The sequence below is a fragment of the Myotis daubentonii genome, chromosome 6 (genome assembly GCF_963259705.1).
Source record: "Myotis daubentonii chromosome 6, mMyoDau2.1, whole genome shotgun sequence".
Classification (NCBI taxonomy): Eukaryota; Metazoa; Chordata; class Mammalia; order Chiroptera; family Vespertilionidae; genus Myotis; species Myotis daubentonii.
In genome coordinates, this window is record NC_081845.1 from 395261 (window position 1) to 414480 (window position 19220).

At 60.4% G+C, this 19220-nt stretch overlaps 1 protein-coding gene across 1 annotated transcript in view; it reads left to right on the forward strand.

Moving 5' to 3' along the window:
* Positions 1-3663, forward strand: part of WDR27 (WD repeat domain 27) — a 41948-nt gene extending 38285 nt beyond the window's left edge. The window contains exon 25 of the mRNA XM_059699793.1: positions 1533-3663. Within this exon, the coding sequence (XP_059555776.1) occupies positions 1533-1583 (51 nt within the window). The 3' untranslated portion in view covers positions 1584-3663. The remainder of the gene's footprint in view (positions 1-1532) is intronic.
* Positions 3664-19220: the final 15557 nt, after the last annotated feature.

Below are 19220 nucleotides of genomic sequence, written 5' to 3' on the forward strand. Positions count from 1 at the left end.
TTCTCTCTGTGGGTGTGGGTGCGCCCTGGGCGGTGCTGCACGTGGACATCCCGGGGGAGGGAGCACGCCTGGGTCCCCGCTGGGCACTGAGAAGCCGGGACGAGGTTCCTGGAACCGCCGCTGGGAGAAGCCAGAGGCGACCACAAAGCGTTTCCACATGTGGGATCGGCAGCGCAGCCGAGTGGAATGTTTACCCTGGATCCGGGCAGGAGGCGGATGGGATTGGGCTGGAAGTCCTGGGCGCTCAGCGGGGCTGCTCCCTGGCCGTCTGGGGAGCAGAGCTGCTCGGCCGGAAGCTGCGAGGCTGAGCGCAGGCCGCTCTCACTCTGATCCGATGGGAAACGGCCTGAACCCCGAGCAGCGCGGGTTGGCCTCCCACTGTTTCTCCCCTGAAGATGGGGAGCAGGACAGCGGTGCCCCCGGGCCAGGCACTGGTGCCTCCCCACCTGCCTCTGAGCCTTCCAGGCTCTCAGTCCACAGGAGCCCCTCCCTCTCCACCCTGTGGGTGTGGCTCCCAGGGCCCTGCAGGAAGGGCCCGCCTGGCCCGGCAGCAAGGAGTGGAGGGGGGCAGGGAGGGGGAGGGGCAGGGGGAGGGGGACAGGGCGGGTCCTGTCCAGGCAGAGGTGGGGGCTCAGTGCCTCCTGCACCAGCTCCATGTCTCCCCTCAGTGGGAGCCTCAGGATGTGAAGCAGCCGGGCTTGTCCCTGGGGTCACCTCTGTCCACCTCTGAGGTCAGGTGGCCTGAGCGAGCAGATATCGGGAAATGCAAAAAATAACAAGGGCGTTAAAATGCCTCAGGGGCAGGCACTTGAAGGGCCCACCTGGACCCCGCAGGGCGGGGCCCTCAGAAGCCTGGTCAGGGACAAGCATTGTGACCACCGCGCCCGGGCCAGCCCCCTGGGGCCCACAGTGTTGCCGGCCCTGTGCCATCCCCGCCCGGGCACAGCTGGTCCCAGGCCCCAGGCTCTCGGCCACGTCTCCGCGCTCAGGGGCTTCGGGTGGGTGACACAGCGCACTCCGGCCCCTGGCCGAGGTCCGAGGCTGGTGAGCCGGACACCTGTGCCTCCAAGGGGCACGAGGGCAGGCTGCTTCCTGCACAGTGCTGCTCCCACCCTGTCACCCCCAAACCCAGTCCTCTAACCCCTAAGTCAGTCCTCATGTGGGTCCCCCCACACACACTCTGGCTGAGCTCCCTGAGGCCTGGGGATACTCACTGCCCCTCCCGGGTCCCCGGGCCCCTGGGCTGAAGGGCTGGGGCCTAGGACCTGCTCAGCCGCCCCAGAAGGAGGTGGGGGCAGTGGGGGTGGGTGGGCAGGGCCTGGGGCAGGCAGGTCTGTGCCGCTGCTCAGTGCAGCTTGGTCTGTGTTGTAGAGCAGTGGTCGCCAAACCGTGGTCCAGGGCCCCTGGTGGTCCGGGAGGTCCGGACGGTGGCGCCCGCTGTCATGGACATTAACACGGGACCTCCCCGCAGCCCTCCCCTCACGGCCCCCCAGTGATGGAGGCCGAGCTCACGCGTCTCTCCTCCTCCACAGCTCGTCACCGCCACCCTGGACGGCAAACTCCAGCTGTTTGTAGCCGAGTGACGCGCCCTGTGCCGCCGGGCCCCGGCGTGCGGATGGGGCAGGGCCACGGGCTCGGGGCCCAGCTGGGGCTGCTGCGTCTGTGCCCACAGCCCTGGTTCTACTTTTCACGGGACCCACGGACCCACGGTGCTGCCCCTCCACGCAGAATCGGTGACGTTAAAGCCGACGTTCCCAATAAATAGCCTCATATTTGCTTACAATCGAGACTCTGCAGAGAGAGTGAGAGTGAGTGAGAGAGAGAGAGAGAGACAGACAGGGCAGAATGGGAGGGCTCCCTCGCGGTGGTGAGGACGGGGTGCAGCCCTGACGGTGCCCCGAGTCTGGGGCACCGGCCTCTCCTGTGGCCTCTGTGTCTGCGAGGTTTGCTCTGGTCCTTCCGCCCACGGTGCTGGCTGAGCCAGTGCAGAGGCCCCTCCTCAGACATAGGAGTTTCCGGGAGCCCTGTGCACGGCCCTGCCTCTGAAGGTCCCACGTCTCCAGGACCCAGAGGAGCCAGGAAGCTTCTAGAACCATCCAAATCCCAGTGTCTGACACCCTGGCAGCCACCCGTGTCGGGGCCTCTGCGGGCAGCCTGCCCTCACCCGGGAGGCCCAGTGTCACCCACGCTCTGGGACCTGGGGGCTCCCGTCCACCCAGGCACGGCACCGCGGGTCCACCGCCCCCCCCCCCGCCCCCCCCGCTTCCTGCCCCTGTGCGCCTGCCATCTCTGCCCGGGAAACACTACGGCTCCAGCCCCGGCTCCTGGTCGTCACACAGACAGACCACAGTGCACACACTTTTCTTACAAAGTTTGTGAGAAGCAATATTTAGAATAACTCATTCTTGTTTTTCTAAGATCTAGAGTTATCCAAACATTTTATCCATTTATAGTATACCCTTTATAAACATTTTTGTCCTTTTTTAATATTCCAGGTGTAAACTTTTTTCCCATTTATGAATTTCCCCCTGGAAAACCCATTTAAAGGCATTCGTTCCACATACAAAAGTCATGGGCATGTCGGGCTCTGGTGGAGCGGGAATGGGCAGGCCGGCGCCAGAGTGCAGGCGTGAAGAGAAGACTGTACGTCCTCGTGCAGGTGTGGGCGCCAGAGTGAGGGGGGCCTCGGTGAGAGGACCCACGGGTGCTTCTGGGTGGGGGCGGGGGGAGCCAGAGTCCCCGGTGGGCGCAGGTCTGTGGGGGGGAGTGAGGCTCCACCGGCGATTCCAGAGCCGCCTGTAGTCTGGGAAAGCAGGGTCACCTGGCCATCGTCCCATATCACAGGGCAGACTGAGGCGCGGTGCTTCCGGGGACGGGCCTGTGTCAGGGCGGCCGCCTCAGCAGTGGGGGAGTGGACAAGACGGTGCGGAGGCTGCGGGCAAGTCCACGGGGAGGGGCTCTGTCCTCAGGGGCCTGGCCTCCGGTGGGGAAGGAGGGAGACAGCTCGATCTCGACGTGCAGTCAGCCAGGAAGGTCCCTGTGGTGGTTGAAGGGTGTCGTCCTCCATGGCCTGGGCCGTGGGCCGGCACGATGGTGGTGCTCGGTGTGTGTGGGCAGGCGCAGAGTGTGCCCGCCCACGCCTTGCTGCAGAGCGTGGCTCCAAGGCCTGGAATAAGTGACCTAGCTCGTCTCTGACATCTGTTCACAGGCATTCTTTTCAGATGTGCTGCTCATTGCTTTTCCTTTTTTTAAAAAATTGATTTCAGAGAGGAAGGGAGGCGGGAGAGAGAGAGAGAGAGAGAGAGAGATCCATGACGGGAGAGAATCATGGATGGGCGCCTCCTGCACGCCCCACACTGGGGGTCGAGCCCGCAACCCGGACCTGTGCCCTGACCGGGAATCGAACCCAGACCTCCTGGTTCATAGGTCGACGCTCACCCACTGAGCCACGCCGGCCGGGCGAAGCCCATTCCTCTTCATTCGTAGAACTGGCGCGTGCTTCACACTTTGGGGAGAAGGTGCCCGAGTATTTTCCCGGGGAAGGTGCTCTCGTCCGTGTTCTGCAGGTGACGTGTGTCCGGTGGAGGAGGAGGCGTGTGGTGTGATAAGCAGACACAGCAGGTGCCCTCCTGGGCCCAGGCTCCGGGCACAGCCCAGCCTTGTTGGCGGGGTCTCCGGAAGGCCCGGCAGCGACCCCGTGTTGGTGTGAGTGGATGGAGCCGGTGAAGTGCCCACACCCACGGCCCGGCGCTCACCGACACGGCAGCGTCACGGGCTCCACCAGGCGTGGCTTCCAAGGGCTTCGTGTGGATTAACTCCGCCTTCTCTGCCTCCGTCCTCTTCTCTTTCCTTCCTTCTTTCTCACGAAAACTGTTTGAGCCACTTGGTCTCATGGTCGAATTACAAGTGACCGCTCGCGTGTGTTCCGCTGCTGTTCGCAGCGTGGGGCCCAGCGCCCTCCCTACTGCCCCACTTCCTGCAGGTTCAGCTCCTCTCGTCAACCGAGTTCCAAAACAATGAAATGGAAAATTCCAGAAATACACCATCCGTAAGTTTTCAATCGCTCGCCATCCCGAACAGCGTGATGAACCCCCATGACGCCCTGGGGACCTGGCTCACCCCTTGGCCCGGCGTCCCCCCTGCACCCGCTCGGCCGTTTGACACCCGTGGGCGTCGGTGCTGAGAGCGGCGGCCGTGCGAACCTGGGCTTGTTCCCGCGTCTCCCTCACGTCACCTACGTGGCCCGGAAGCGCGAGGCGACCGGGAGCTCAGGCAGGACAGAGCGTGAAGGGCGTCCTTCCGGTGAGAGGGCGACGGCCGGTGGACAAGGAAGGAGGACACGCCCCCGTGGGCACCCACCTCCCGCTGACGTCCTGTTTACGTTCTTTGTTTGTTTCGAGGTCCTTCCCAGTTTCCCTTTGGGCTCCTTCTTGGTGAGACGGCAGGTCAGGCGTGTGCTGCTTGTGTCTCATCTCTGCGGGTCCCCGTGCCCCAGGCGTGGGCCTCGACCTCGGGTTTGCTGGCGGCCTTGTGACCGGCGGGGTCGTCCGAGAAGGCTGTGGGCACCTGCGGGGCACGCGCTGTCCACCGTGGGGGCGGGGAGATGGGTCTGTGTCTGTCCGTCTGTCTGGTCTGTGCTGCGTCCGCGGCCGGGCCCGGGGGAGCCTGTGAGGTGAGCCCTGGCGGCTTCAGGCCCATGTGCGCCGAGTCCTGTTGAGGTTCCTGAGGGAAGCGGGGCTCCAGGGGCTTCTCGCCGGGACGCTCACGCGCTTCGGGCAGGAGCGGGCCGTCGCGGGGGGCGAGGCGGGGGCCGAGGCCCAGTTCCCTGCGTCCTGTTTCCCTTCCCACAGAGTGCACACCGTCCGATCCCGGGGAAGCGCCATCTCGCTTACGGAGAAGGTGGCGCTCAGGAAGGGTGTGGACGAGCCGAGAGCGATGAGCCCCGAGGCCGGCCGTCCCCTGTCGTGTTTGTTAGCAGCGCCTGCGCCCACGGCCTGCGCGTCGCTTGGTCACGAGGGGAGACATTTCACTCACAACGTGAAGAAGGAAACGCATCCATTTCTGTTCTCACAGTCGAGAGGCAGCCCTCCCGACGTCCGCCTGGGGGCTCACGCACGCAGCGTCTCTCCTCTCTGGCTCACTGTCCCGGGGCACAGTCGTTTCCACTTGATGGAAGTTCTACCGGCGCCAGGGGAGGTGCGCTGGCCGCCCCACGCGGAGCGAGCGCTCAGCCAACCGCACAGGAAACGCATCGGACGATTTTTACACCCAACTCGGTGGGGCCAGGGGTGCCCGGCAGCTTCCTCACAGCCAAGTCAGAAGCAGCGAGGGTCGGGGTGAGGGTCGGGGTGAGGGTCAGGGTGAGGGTGAGGGTCGGGGTGAGGGTCAGGGTGAGGGTGAGGGTCGGGGTGAGGGTGAGGGTGAGGGTCGGGGTGAGGGTCAGGGTGAGGGTGAGGGTCGGGGTGAGGGTCAGGGTGAGGGTGAGGGTCGGGGGGTGGTGCGGGGCTGTTCCGTGGAAAACACACGGGAGTCCGTCAGCTGCTGCTGAAACTCGTGTTCAAGGGCCTGCGTGGCCGGGACCAGCCCAGGGCAGGTGCCACCGTCTCTCAGCGTTTCTCTCGGCTGCAGGACGATTGTTACGGCGTCACAGCCGTCCCGGGGCGTGTCATCGGTTTAGTCGAGAACCTGGGGCACACGTTTCCGTTTCTACTTCAGCGTCTGTGGGACCTGAGGTTTGCCCGTCTCCCTTGGATTCTCACTCACGTGATCGCCGTGAGTGAAACGACCCCTAAGGTCACGTGGGCGCTTCTGCCGTCGCCTTGAGTTTTTCCTGGACTCGCCGCCGCACTCAGGGTTTGCGCCTGGAATCCCAGGTTCTGCGTTAAAATGAGAACACGTGCATCATACGTGAGGTGTGAGCTGCAGGCCCCGCGCAGCCTGTGTGGCCAGCGTCACAACAAACAAGTGAAGACAGAAATGCTCTACGTTAAGAATCCCAACGGCCGACAGCGTGACACCAAAGTGCGGAGGGGAAGGCGGGAGGGGGAGGAGGGGGAGGGGGGGGGTCGGCCTCCTGCCGTCGAGCCAGCTGATTTCTGCCAGGGGCTGCTCTGGGCTCACCGCCTGAACCAACCCCAGAGGCGGCAGTTACTCTGTGAGCGTGCGTGTCTGTGTGCGCGCATGTGTTTGCACATGCATGTGTGTGCCCGCGCGTGTGTGCATGTGTGAGCATGTGTGTCCGTGTGTGTGTGCGTGTGAGTAAAGGGAGATTCTCCAAAATGAATACAGAATGCTTACAGCAAAACATATTCTAAACAAAAAAATGAAAGAGAACGAAGATTTTTAACCTCCTGACCGAAAACCAAGTGATTAAAAACAGATTCCAGAAATCTGGCCGCCGCCCCACAGCCATAAATTCTAGGAGATAAAAGAATAACAATCAGATAACGAGAGAAAACTGCTGCGACCAAGCCAGCTTCTGCGAGTCCAGGTGAAGACAGTAGCAGACAAATCGCCCAGATCCGGGCGCCCAGGAGGGAGCCGCCGCCTGCAGCGGGTGGGCCGGGCGGAGCCTCGCAGACCCTGGAGGCCAACACCTGCTGGGGCGGGAGGGGGCGGCGAGCTCAGGTCTCAGCCACTGTCCTGCAGCTCCTCTCAGTCAGGGGGTCAGGGGACCGTCCTCCGGGGAGTCCTGTGGCCCCAGGGGGGCGCCCCTCCCTCGCTAGGCAAGCTCTGCTGGTGAGTGAGAAACGCCTGCAGGGGGGGTCAGGGAGCCAGGGGAGGGGGTCCCACTGGGGGCACAGCTGGCAGGAGGCCTGGGCTGCAGCTGATTGGGTGCTAATGAGAGTAATTGTTTCACTGGCTGTTGGGTGAGAAGCTGGGGAGTTGGGGGGGCGGGGGCTGTGGCCTGCAGGTGGCTCCGGGGCAGAGGGAGGCCCAGGTGGGAATCGGGCAGGTGGGGCTGGGAGGGAAGGTCCGTGAGGGCTGGGCCTCCACAGTGGGAGGAGCTCTGAGGTGGAGGCAGGGCAGGGGGGAGGGGGGAGCTTCTGCTGCTTGTGGACACGTTGGGGAGCCTGTGAGACCCAGGGGAGTGGGCCCGAGGGTGGGACTGGCCCCGGTCCAGGGGGAGCTGACGCTGTGCTGACTCCCCTCCCGTCCAGTGCCCTAGGCTCCCGGTCCCGCTGGGTTCTTGGCTCGCACAGAAAAGGGGGGGGGGAGAGAAAGGGAGCATTTCCGGGAGGAGAGGAGCACGGGGCGTTCAGGCCTGTGGCGTGCGAAGGACAGGGCGGCTGTGCCTCACCCGCAACTGGGCTTCGAGGAGAAGATGTTTGGATCTCAAGTCATCGCCCCGAGAGCGAGCGCTTGGAACCCGCCCGGCAATGCTGACAGGACCGTCAGAGTCAGCGCCAGGCTGTTCCGTGGAAAAGGGACGAGAACACCAGCGAGGGTGACATCAGCGAGAAGCAACGCGGGAGGAGGCGGGTGTTCGCACGGGACGCGAGGAGCTGCGGGGACGCAGGGGAGGGGATGGATGAACTGCATGTGTTTCTCATCCTGGAGGAGGCGGGGTCATGCTGTGGTGGGGCTTCCTCTTCTGAGCTTTCGGGGAGAAGTGATTAGTGAAAAGTGAGAAAAATGGGAAAAGCCATTTTGATGTAAAACGCCTTCCCGAGTCCCAGGCCGGTGTGGGGTGAGCAGAGGGTCGCCCTGGCAGGCGCCTTCTCGGCAAAACCGCCCGTTCGTCCATGTTTTCCTCGTCACAGACACAGCCGCTCCTGCCGCGACAGTCACCACGCAGCCGCCTCTGGGATTTCGGAGAGAAAAGCGTCAGGTTCAGAGGCAAAACGTGGTACAAACCCTGAAGCTGGATGACGACGGAGGCCCTGAACCGCACAGGCCTGGCGGCTGCGGGCACGAGGCACGGTGTTGATGCTGGTGGGAGGCCACTCAGACCCGGGCCTTCGCTGGAGCGTTTTCGTAAGGGCTGCACCAGCCAAGCCTTTAAAGGGGTGCCTAGCCTGGAGGCAGCCAGCTCCCACTTCTGCTGCTTAGATGAGGGAGGGGGCCCCCATTTCTCTGCCCCCAGACCCCCCTCCACCCCCACGCAAGCTATCTCCAGCACTGTGTGTGTGCGTGCGCGTGTGCGTGTGTGTGTGCGCGCGCGCGTGTGTGTGTGGGGGGGGCGGGGGGGGTTAATCCTCCCTGGAGGACATTTTTCTCCTGATTTTTAGAGCGGAATGGGCGGGGGTGGGGAGAATCATCGGTGTGGGAGAGGCTCATCAATTGGTTGTCTCCCACGTGCACCCTGCCCTGGGCCAGGGATCAAACCTGCAGCCCAGGTACGTGCTCCTGACTGGGAATCGAACCCGAGGCCCTTTGGAGTGGGGCCAGTGCTCTGGCCACTGGGCAGCCCCGGGCAGGGCAGCCCTCTGGTTCTTAACTCCCCTGTGACTCCTCAGCTGGAAAAAGGAGAAACTAAGTAAATAAAATATGGAAGGAATGTGGTCTCCAGGCACCTTGTCCAGTTGGATCCGACTGCCTTCTAGAAATGGAAATGCGCTCACGATCTCCAGGAAGCAGCTGTTAGGGCAACAGGGGCAACATCCTATCTAATAAAAGAATAATATGCAAATTGACCATCACGCCAACACACAAGATGGCTGCCCCCATGTGGTCAAAGATGGGCACCACAAGATGGCTGGCAGGGGAGGGCAGTTGGGGGTGACCAGGCCTGCAGGGGGGCAATTAGGCATAGATCAGGCTGGCAGGGGAGTGGTTTGGGGGTGATCAGGCTGGCAGGCAGGCGAGCAGTTGGGAGCCAGTAGTCCTGGATTGTGAGAGGGATGTCCGACTGCCCGTTTAGGCCCAATTCTGGTGGGATCAGGCCTAAATGGGCAGTCGGACATCTCTCGAGGGGTCCCAGATTGGAGAGGGTGCAGGCTGGGCTGAGGGACACACACTCCGGGCCTCTAGTTAAAGTAAGAAAAAGAGGTCAGCTGGGCTCATGACATTCAGGACTTCTGTCCCTCAAACGACAGCACTGAGAAGGGCACAGACTCTAATGCAGGCACTTGGCCCACAGGCGTCCGGAGCTGCTGGGCGGGAGAGGGTGGCCCATCGCTGGTTCTGGAGGAAACGGAAGTGCATCCACGGAGAGAGACGCTGCCCTCACAACCTGCGGACCAAGACCCTAAAGAAGCCAGCGTTCGGGAGCTGCGGCCGGGAGCTCTCGGGTCACGGAGGGAATCGGGGGAGGCTCCCTGCCGCCCCGTGACCCGCATCGCGCTTGCGGTGAAACTGCGTGGCGTGGCCATCCACGTGAAGGCGCTGCCGTGGGAAAGATTCGCAGCGCGCGTCCCAGTGATTTTGCGAGGACGTTTGTTACGTCGCGGACAGTGACGGGAAGGGCTGAGGTGGAAGAGGCGCCAGGAGAGAGTCGGCGAAGGGCCCTTGGGGACAGGCTCTGCTGAGCGGGAGGAGCTTCCTGGCCCTGTGCTGTCTTCCGCTCCGTCCTCCCATGGTGGGCGGGCGGGGGCCACTCGATGGAGGGTCCGGCCCCGGCGTCCACTCTGGTTTCTGTGCGAGGAGCACTGCCGTCCAGAGCCGTGGGGAGGTGCCCACACACGGACCCGGCCACACGTGTGAGTGCGGGAGCTCTGGCTCCACAGGAAAGACATCTGATCCACGGAAAACCCGTCCCGACTCTGCCGCTGCCAGCGCCCCCATCCTCCCCCAAACCCCCCCCCCCCGATTACTAGGCTCCTTGTCCTGGAGATAAAAAGCCAACAGAACCCTGTGAAACATCGACCCGGAGGCTGGAGGCAGCTGCCACGAGCCGCGTGGGCCTTCCTGGTCAGAACCGGTCCAAGCCCCACGGAAACTGAAGGATTGGAGACGATTTTCCTACAGCAGATGCACTGTTACTGTAAAGGGGCCGCGTGTGGCCAAGTGAGCCTTGGCTGGGATTCTGGTGTGCACTGTGCAGACGTGTGCAGCTCAGTGCTGCCGTGTGCAGCTCAGTGCAGCTGTGTGTAGCCATGTGTAGCTGTGTGCAGCTTAGTGCAGCCGTGTATAGCTGTGTGCAGCCATGTGTAGCTCTGTGCAGCCCAGTGCAGACGTGTACAGCCATGTGTAGCTGTGTGCAGCTCAGTGAAGCCCAGTGCAGACGTGTGCAGCCATGTGTAGCTGTGTGCAGCCCAGTGCAGCCGTGTGTAGCTGTGTGCAGTCATGTGCAGCCATGTGTAGCTGTGTGCAGCCGTGTGTAGCTGTGTGCAGCCCCGTGCAGACGTGTGGAGCTGTGTGCAGCTCAGTGCAGCTGTGTGCAGCTCAGTGCAGCCGTGTGCAGCTCAGTGCAGCCGTGTGCAGCTCAGTGCAGCCCAGTGCAGCCGTGTGTAGCTGTGTGCCGTCATGTGCAGCCATGTGTAGCTGTGTGCAGCTCAGTGCAGCCGTGTGTAGCTGTGTGCAGTCATGTGCAGCCGTGTGTAGCTGTGTGCAGCCCAGTGCAGCCGTGTGTAGCTGTGTGCAGTCATGTGCAGCTGTGTGCAGCCCAGTGTAGCTGTGTGCAGTCATGTGCAGCTGTGTGTAGCCATGTGTAGCTGTGTGCAGCTCAGTGCAGCCATGTGCAGCCCAGTGCAGATGTGTGTAGCTGTGTGCAGTCATGTGCAGCTCAGTGCAGCCATGTGCAGCTCAGTGCAGCCATGTGCAGTTCAGTGCAGCTGTGTGTAGCTGTGTGCAGTCATGTGCAGCCGTGTGTAGCTGTGTGCAGCTCAGTGCAGCCGTGTGCAGCTCAGTGCAGCCATGTGCAGCCCAGTGCAGATGTGTGTAGCTGTGTGCAGTCATGTGCAGCTGTGTGTAGCTGTGTGCAGTTATGTGCAGCCGTGTGTAGCTGTGTGCAGTCATATGCAGCCGTGTGTAGCTGTGTGCAGCTTAGTGCAGCCATGTGCAGCTCAGTGCAGCCGTGTGCAGCTCAGTGCAGCCGTGTGTAGCTGTGTGCAGTTATGTGCAGCTGTATGCAGCTCAGTGCAGTCGTGTGCAGCCATGTGTAGCTGTGTGCAGTCATGTGCAGCTGTGTGCAGACCAGTGCAGCCGTGTATAGCTGTGTGCAGCCGTGTGCAATGTGTGGACATCCCCACACTGCTGATTCACACAGTTTGACATCTCCCACAGGAAGCCATGTGCACGTCACTGCCACAGGCTGACGTGGCTCTAGGCTCCGTGGTTAACTGCCCACAGGGGCTGGTTCCACCCTCCAGGCTGGAGAACTTATTAATGGCCAATCACACGGCCCTGATGATGTTGGAGGCTGTGAAGCGCTCTTCATCACACCTGTCCTCTGTCCTCGAGAAGCGACCCTCCTCCTGTGTCCTCCCACAGGGTCAGGGGTCAAATGAAGCGGAAAAGGGATATAAAAGGGCTGCAAGGACCACTGTTCCCCTCACACTGAACGTGCACGTGGCATGTGAGGCAGTCAGAGTTGGTCTTAAACTGACCACCCAGCGGCCACACTCATTCCGACCAACCACCCTTCCCGAAGACGCACGGATAAAGTTCACAGCTGCCCGACCTCCCTCTCCCCTGCCTTGCAGAGGGTCCACATGCCGGGCTGGTGCCCGTGGCCGGGCAGCTCCTCGGCCGGCTCCGTTCCTCCGGCCGGTTGCCCTGTCCAGGCAGGACCTGCCCGCACCCCCCGTGAGGGTCTTTCACGGGACGGCCGTGCCTGGGGGGGGGTGTTAAGTGTGCAACACACATTAGGAGGCGTTGTAGCCACCGCTGCCTTGCTCGCTGTCCTGGGAGCCACGGCCTGGCAGCAAGACAGACGGGAGGAGCCCCCCCCCCCCTGCATCCGAGCAGCACCCGGCCGCCAGCCCCGGGTGGGGTGGGATCTGGCTGGGCCGGCTGCGCCCCAGGGATCCTTCGCCAGGGAGGCCACGAGGGAATCGAGGTCGCGTGCCGTGTGCACTGCCCTCTCGGGTCCAGGCACCAGCGAGGAAGCCAGATGTCGGAAACAGAACAGCTCGGCCAACATCCCTCCAACTGCCATCGCCCTCGGCTCAGGGAGAGATTCCACCCCAAAAATAACAGCAGAGAAAATAAAAACGACAGCCAGCCCAGCTTCGCCCACAGGCACTGAGCGAGCGAGCCTTGGCCGGCTCACGCTGAGCCAGGCCTCGGCAGCGTCTGACCCGGGGCCGTGGCATCTGTCCTCTCACACCGCCTCCCGCACCCGCACCCGCACCCGCACCCGCACAGGCGAGACCTCCCGGGGGCCCCCCTCCCGCAGTGAATGCGTGGACCTTTCTCGATGGGGAGGGGCGGGGGCGGGAGGGGACCGGGCGGCTCAGGACACACTTCACAATGGACTTCGAACAGTTCTCAGTGGTTGAGCTCCTGATGCGAATGTTTCCGACGTGTTGCTCTTCGGAAGTTACTAGACATGCTTCTTGCCGTGACGCCCAGAGGAGAGCCCCCTGGCCCAGGAGAGTGGTGAGACCTGGGGGTGCGTGTGGCCCGAGACCCTGAGAAAGGCCTTTTCCCGCGAGGAGCGCTGTCCTGCCCACATTTAAAGAAAGCAGAGCCTCTGGGGGATCCGAGCAGTCGGTGTCCCCTCAGCAAGGGAGGCCGCCCAGCACAGCGGTCTCTCCTCCTCCGAGGCGTCCTTTCTCTTGCAAACGCTGCTGGACTCCATGGTCTGTAATCCCTGCTTCCCCCACTTTGTAGCCGGGTCTCTCACCCCCATCGGCCCCAGGACAGAGCCCAGCCCTTCCTGCTCCGACTCGTGGCCTCCCTCCCTCGCGGGCCTCCCGGGGACGCGGCCGCCTCCTGGGTGGGCGCTCCTGTGCAGGTGCCGGCCGGCTCGGCTCGGCTCCACCGGCCTGCGGGCTGGCCCCGCTCCGGAGCCTCCAGGGCTGAGCTCCGACAGGACGTCCCCGTTGGTCGCCGTCTGTTGATCTTGTCTCCAGACGTGACACCTCGCGGGCGATGGGCCCAGGTGAGCGGCACGGGCTCCTGACGTCACCCACGGCAGAGACGCCCCAACTTCGTTTCTTTCTTGGAAGTTGGCCACGTGTGACTCCTTCCTTTAAGGCAAAAACGGAGCATCTTGGGTTAAAGTCGTGAAAACTGTTAACACGGCAGATCGGTTGTCCAGCAGCCAACGGTCTCAAATCACAACCCGCAGCGTGAGGGGAAGGTGCGGGCCTCGCTGTGGGGTCCCCCCGCCGCCTGCGGGGAAGGGGACGCTGGGAGCCCAGCGCAGCCTCCTCACCCGCCAGCCTTCCCAGGGCTGTGGCCAGAGGGCGAGCCTGAGACCCAGCCTGTCGTGTCTGAACTGGAGACGGCAGCTCCGGCCGGAGCCGACCGTGGAGGGGAGTGCAGCCAGCTGGCTCGGGCAGGCGGGCGCTGCCCATCAGTCCTCCCGATGGGGATCCAGCCCTAAACCTGGGCCTGCGCCCTGACCTTTGGTGGACGGGAGGGTGCCCGACCTACTGAGCCACGCCACCGGGCAGACGGTCATTAGCTCGATTGTGGCGAGGGCTTCACAGGTAACATGTCAAGACTCATCACATGGACACTTACACAGGCGCCCAGGGCTCGTCACGCGTGATTTTACGTCCGTTAGACCCCCATACAGGTTTCACCGCGAAGAAGACGACAGATGACAAGTACAATTCAACTCACGGAGATTCTCTGATCCAGGGTACTCGGGACTTGGAGTAAATTTAGGTTGAACCCCAGCTCTAGAAACGCTCTCTCTCTCTCTGCCCCTCGGAGACCCAGCCCGTCTCGGATCATCAGCACCCGCCCCAGGCGGCAGCGGACCGTCGCCGACCTCTGACCCCGGTGCCTGTGGCCTGCGCCCGGTCTGCTGCAGCGCCGGAGAGGGAAGCCCGCGCAGGCGGCCGAGGGCTGGGGCCCGGAGCGCTCCCACCGCGGTTGTGGTGACAAAGGCACCCGTTTGTCCTGACCTGCCCAGCGGGCCCTGAGGTGTCAGCTCCTGAGCCTCACAGTGTAGGTGGCACCGCGACACGTTCAGAGGCAGCGAGTTCAGTCGCGGGCGGCGCCCCAGGGCGAGTCAGGAGAGGGACGGCGTGGGGACCCGCGGAAACGAACGTGCAGTGAGTGTGGCGAGTCCACTGCTTTGTCGCCGAGGGAACGGCTTGGCCGTGGCGGTGCTGGGCGACTTGGAAATACACCTGCAGCAGATCAGTGGTGACACGATTTTTGAAAACGTGGTCGCTCTCTCTCTCTCATGTAAGAAAACCCCGTGGAGGGGGGTGGCTGGGAGGGCGGCACGGTCTAAACGGTCGGAAATGGAGGGACACGAGCACTTTCTGCTGGGCCGACCCCACCCCGACCCCAGCCGTGTCCCTGCCATGAAGTGTCCCCGTGAGGGACGACTTTGCCTGTTTTGCTCTTGTCGTCACGTAATAAAATTCCCCTTTTAAAGCTTAAATGTCAGACGGCCATGCCGAGCGTCACTGAAGGCCGGTGTGTGCAGTCGTGCGACCCCCGGGGACACGCCGCTCTGCCCGGGGCTCGTGCCAGAGCCGGCCGGCTCTCCTCCCTGCCGAGAGCACAGGCCACAGGAACGGGAAGCTGATGAAACGGAGACACAGCCCTGCCTGTCAGCAGGCGAGTGAGTCACCAGAGGGACGGCCGATGGCGCTGGGCGAGCACGGCCTTTGGCCAGGCCCTGGGGTGAGCGCGGGGTCAAGGCCGGGAGGTGGCACCCGGTGTCCCGCTGGGCACGGCCCTGTCCTCCGTCCGCGACGCTGTGCGCTGCGAGGACCGCGGGCCAGGGTCCAGTCACTGCGGGTGCCGCCCTCGGGGTCCCCACGCCTCTAATTCCACGTGATGGTGCCCGGGGTGCAGCCCCCACTCTGTGGTCCTCAGATTCGCAGAGTCCTCTCGGCCAACAGCATCGCCGGGAACAGACCCTCCAGGCCCCGTCCTGGGTCGGAGACGCCAGGGAAGCCTGGGAGCCAGGCGCCCGCAGCCCCGCCCCGAGCAGGGCCCCTCGCCCTCTGCTTCCTCCCGGGACAAGGACTGGCCTCACGGAGCCTGGGGGTCGGAGTGTGACCTGCAGATGCGCCCTCACCAGCTGCCAGACAGGCTGGGCCTCTGCCCCCGAGAGGAAAGGGCTCGCTCTCCAGCGGCCCAGACATTTGCTGGACTTGGTTCTGGATGTGGGACAAGTTCCCTGGGGCTGGGACCTCATCACGGAGAGAGGAGACGAAGGAGAGCCTGGGGGCCCCTCCCCTGGGCTTGGCGCGCCCCCATCCCCGTCCCCTCCCCCTCCCCATCTCCACCCCCTCCCCTATGCTGTGAAGAATCGCAGGAAGGCCTTGCAGGGAGGCCCATTCCCCAACCTCAGCTGCTCCTCAGGCTTCCGGACCCTGAGCTTTGAAACAAAATGGGGAGGGGGGGCCTCTCCCTGGAGAAAATGCAGGAGACACCAGGCACTTCCCAGGGCTGGGTTAGAGGTTAAGGTTAGGGTTAGGGTTCAGGTTAGAGTTAGAGATTAGGGTTAGGGTTAGGGTTAGAGGTTAAGGTTAGGGTTAGAGGTTAAGGTTAGGGTTAGGGTTAGGGTTAGGGTTAGGGTTAGGGTTAGGGTTAGGGTTAGAGGATAGTGTTAGGGTCAGAGGTTAGGGCAGCCATGGGCAAACTACACCCGTGGGCCGGATCCGGCCCGTTTGAAATGAATAAAACTAAATAAAAAAAGACCGTGCCCTTTTATGTAATGATGTGTACTTTGAATTTATATTAGTTCACACACACACTCCATCCATGCTTTTGTTCCGGCCTCCGGTCCAGTTTAAGAACCCATTGTGGCCCTCGAGTCAAAAAGTTTGCCCACCCCTGGGTTAGGGTTAGGTTTAGGTTTAGAGGTTAGGGTTAGGGTTAGGGTTAGAGGTTAGGGTTAGAGTTAGGGTTAGAGGTTAGGGTTAGAAGTTAGGTTTAGGGTTAGCATTAGAGGTTGGTGTTAGGCTTAGATGTGAGGGTTAGGGGTTAGGGTTTGGGGTAGAGTTAGAGTTTAGTATTTGTTTTTAAGGTTAGCCGTAGCGGTTAGGGTTAGACGTTAGGGTTAGAGGATAGGGTTAGGCTTAGGGTTAGAGGTTTGGTTTAGGGGTTCGGGTTAGGGCTTTGTTTAGAGGTTAGGGTTAGGTTTATGGCTAGGGTTAGAGTTTAAGTTTAGGGTTTTGGTTAGAGATTAGGGTTTGGCTTAGAGATGAGAATTTGGGATAGGGTTAGTTTAGGGTTAGGCTTAGAGGCTAGGTTTAGCGTTAGAGGTTAGGGTTAGGGTTAGAGGATAGGGTTAGGGTTAGGGTTAGGGTTAGGGTTAGAGGATAGGGTTAGGGTTAGGGTTAGAGTTTGAGGTTAGGGTTAGGGTTAGAGGATAGGGTTTGTGTTAGGGTTAGACTTTAGGATTAGGGTTAGGGTTAGAGTTAAAATTAGAGGTTAGGGTTTGGGTTAGGGTTAGAGGATAGGGTTAGGGTTAGGGTTAGAGGATAGGGTTAGGGTTAGGGTTAGAGTTTGAGGTTAGGGTTAGGGTTAGAGGATAGGGTTTGTGTTAGGGTTAGACTTTAGGATTAGGGTTAGGGTTAGAGTTAAAATTAGAGGTTAGGGTTCGGGTTAGGGTTAGAGGATAGGGTTAGGGTTAGGGTTAGAGGATAAGGTTAGGGTTAGGGTTAGGGTTAGGGCTAGAGGTTAATGTTAGGGTTAAAAGTTGGGGTTAGAGGATAGGGTTAGGGTTAGACTTTAGGATTAGGGTTAGGGTTAGGGTTAAAATTAGAGGTTAGGGTTAGGGTTAGGGTTAGAAGATAGGGTTAGGGTTAGGGCTAGAGGTTAATGTTAGGGTTAAAGGTTGGGGTTAGAGGATAGGGTTAGGGTTAGACTTTAGGGTTAGGGTTAGGGCTAGAGGTTAATGTTAGGGTTAAAGGTTGGGGTTAGAGGATAGGGTTAGGGTTAGGGTTAGGGTTAGGGTTAGGGTTAGGGTTAGAGGATAGGGTTAGGGTTAGGGTTAGAGGATAAGGTTAGGGTTAGACTTTAGGATTAGGGTTAGGGTTAGGGCTAGAGGATAGGGTTAGGGTTAGGGCTAGAGTTTAATGTTAGGGTTAAAGGTTGGGGTTAGAGGATAGGGTTAGGGTTAGACTTTAGGATTAGGGTTAGGGTTGGGGTTAGGGTTAGGGTTAGGGCTAGAGGTTAGGGTTAGGGTTAGGGCTAGAGGTTAGGGTTAGGGTTAGGGTTAGAGGTTAGGGTTAGGGTTAGGGCTAGAGGTTAGGGTTAGGGTAAGGGTTAGGGCTAGAGGATAGGGTTAGGGTTAGGGTGAGAGGTTAGGGTTAGGGTAGAGGTTAGGGTTAGGGTTAGGGCTAGAGGTTAGGGTTAGGGTAAGGGTGAGAGGTTAAGGTTAGGGTTAAAGGTTAGGGTTAGAGGATAGGGTTAGGGTTAGGGTGAGAGGTTAAGGTTAGGGTTAAAGGTTAGGGTTAGAGGATAGGGTTAGGGTTAGGGTTAGAGGATGGGGTTAGGGTTAGGGTTAGGGCTACAAGTTAAGGTTAGGGTTAAAGGTTAGGGTTAGAGGATAGGGTTAGGGTTAGGGTTAGAGGATGGGGTTAGGGTTAGGGCTACAGGTTAAGGTTAGGGTTAAAGGTTAGGGTTAGAGGATAAGGTTAGGGCTAGAGGATAGGGTTAGACTTTAGGATTAGTGTTAGGGTTAGGGTTAGAGGATAGGGTTAGGAGTAGGGTTAGGTTAAGGTTAGGGCTACAGGTTAAGGTTAGGGTTAAAGGGTAAGGTTAGAGGATAGGGTTAGGGTTTGACTTTAGGATTAGGGTTAGGGTTAGGGTTAGAGGATACGGTTAGGGATAGTGGTTAGGGTTAGCGTTAGTGGATAGGGTTAGGGTTAGGGTTAGGGTTAGGGTTAGCGTTTTAGACTTTAGTATGAGGGTTAGGGTTAGGGTTAGAGGTTAGGGTTAGATTTAGAGGTTAGGGTTAGGGTTAGGTTAGGGTTCGGCTTTAGGATTAGGGTTAGGGTTAGAGGTAGACGTAGGGTTAGGGTTAGAGGGCTTGGTTTGGGTTAGGGTTAGACTTTAGGATTAGGGTTAGGGTTACAGTTAAGGGTTAGGGTTTGGGTTAGGGTTAGGGTTACGGTTAAGGGTGTCTCTCAGGAAGTTCTGGCTGTGTCTGGATGACTCTTCACAGGCTGTTGTGCTGCTAACCTCAGAGGAGACCCTGGTGTTCTGTTGCCTCTTGTGTTCGTGCCCCAGTAATTCAGTCCCAAGGTCATCTTATCCGAATTGCTGGATTAGAACAGCCCCCGTGACAGGCAGGCCTTCATCTCTGGGTCCCTGGAGCCCTTGCACACAGGGTGAGGGTGGTGGACTTTTGCGTCCAGGGATGGGATCTTTCTGGATCACCCATGGGGGCCTCAAGTGCATCACAGGAGGAGGCAGAGGAAGGGATGAGTCCCGTGAGGCAGGCCAGGTGCTGCTTCGCGAGGACAGAGCATGGGTGGAGCCTGGGATGCTGGGAGGAAGGAGGCGGGTTCTCCGTCAGCTGCACTCGGAGCCTGGCATTGGCCAGCGAGGCTGCGTTTAGGCCTCTGGCTTCCAGAACTGAGAGATTATGTGTTGCTTGAGGCCCCTAAGTCACAGAAAACGAATATGGTGGACGAATGCCCACAGAGAAGAAAGGTGACGTATCTCCGCTTGTACACCATGTATGGCCACCGCGCGGGGCTCTGAGCCACGGCGATACGTGAACGTGCTCACCTCTAGCGAGTGGAGGACAACCCGGGGCTGTACCTCTGTCCTGGATCCCCTGTGGAGGTGGGTGGGGAGCGGGGACCTGGATGAAGGTCGTCAAAAGGGACCGACACCCAGAGGGAAGGTGAAGTGGGACTGGGGTGCACTGTGCCCATGGCGACTGCAGTCGACTCTGCTGTGTGTATATTCGAAAGTTGCTAGGAGCAGCTCCTAAATGGTCTCAACACAAGGAAAAACACTCCTCTTTTTTAAAGCTGCATGAAATTGAGTCTGTCAGCTACCGTTATTTGTGGTAATTGTTTCCCAATAGACATCGTCAAGTCATTCTTTTACATCTTAAATGAGCATGGGGCTACATGTCACCTGTACCCCAATAGGACTGGAAAGAAAAATATTAAGCTTGAAACATGCGTATTGAGTGAGGTTTCCTACACTGGAAAGAAATGATAGCCTAGACCCGT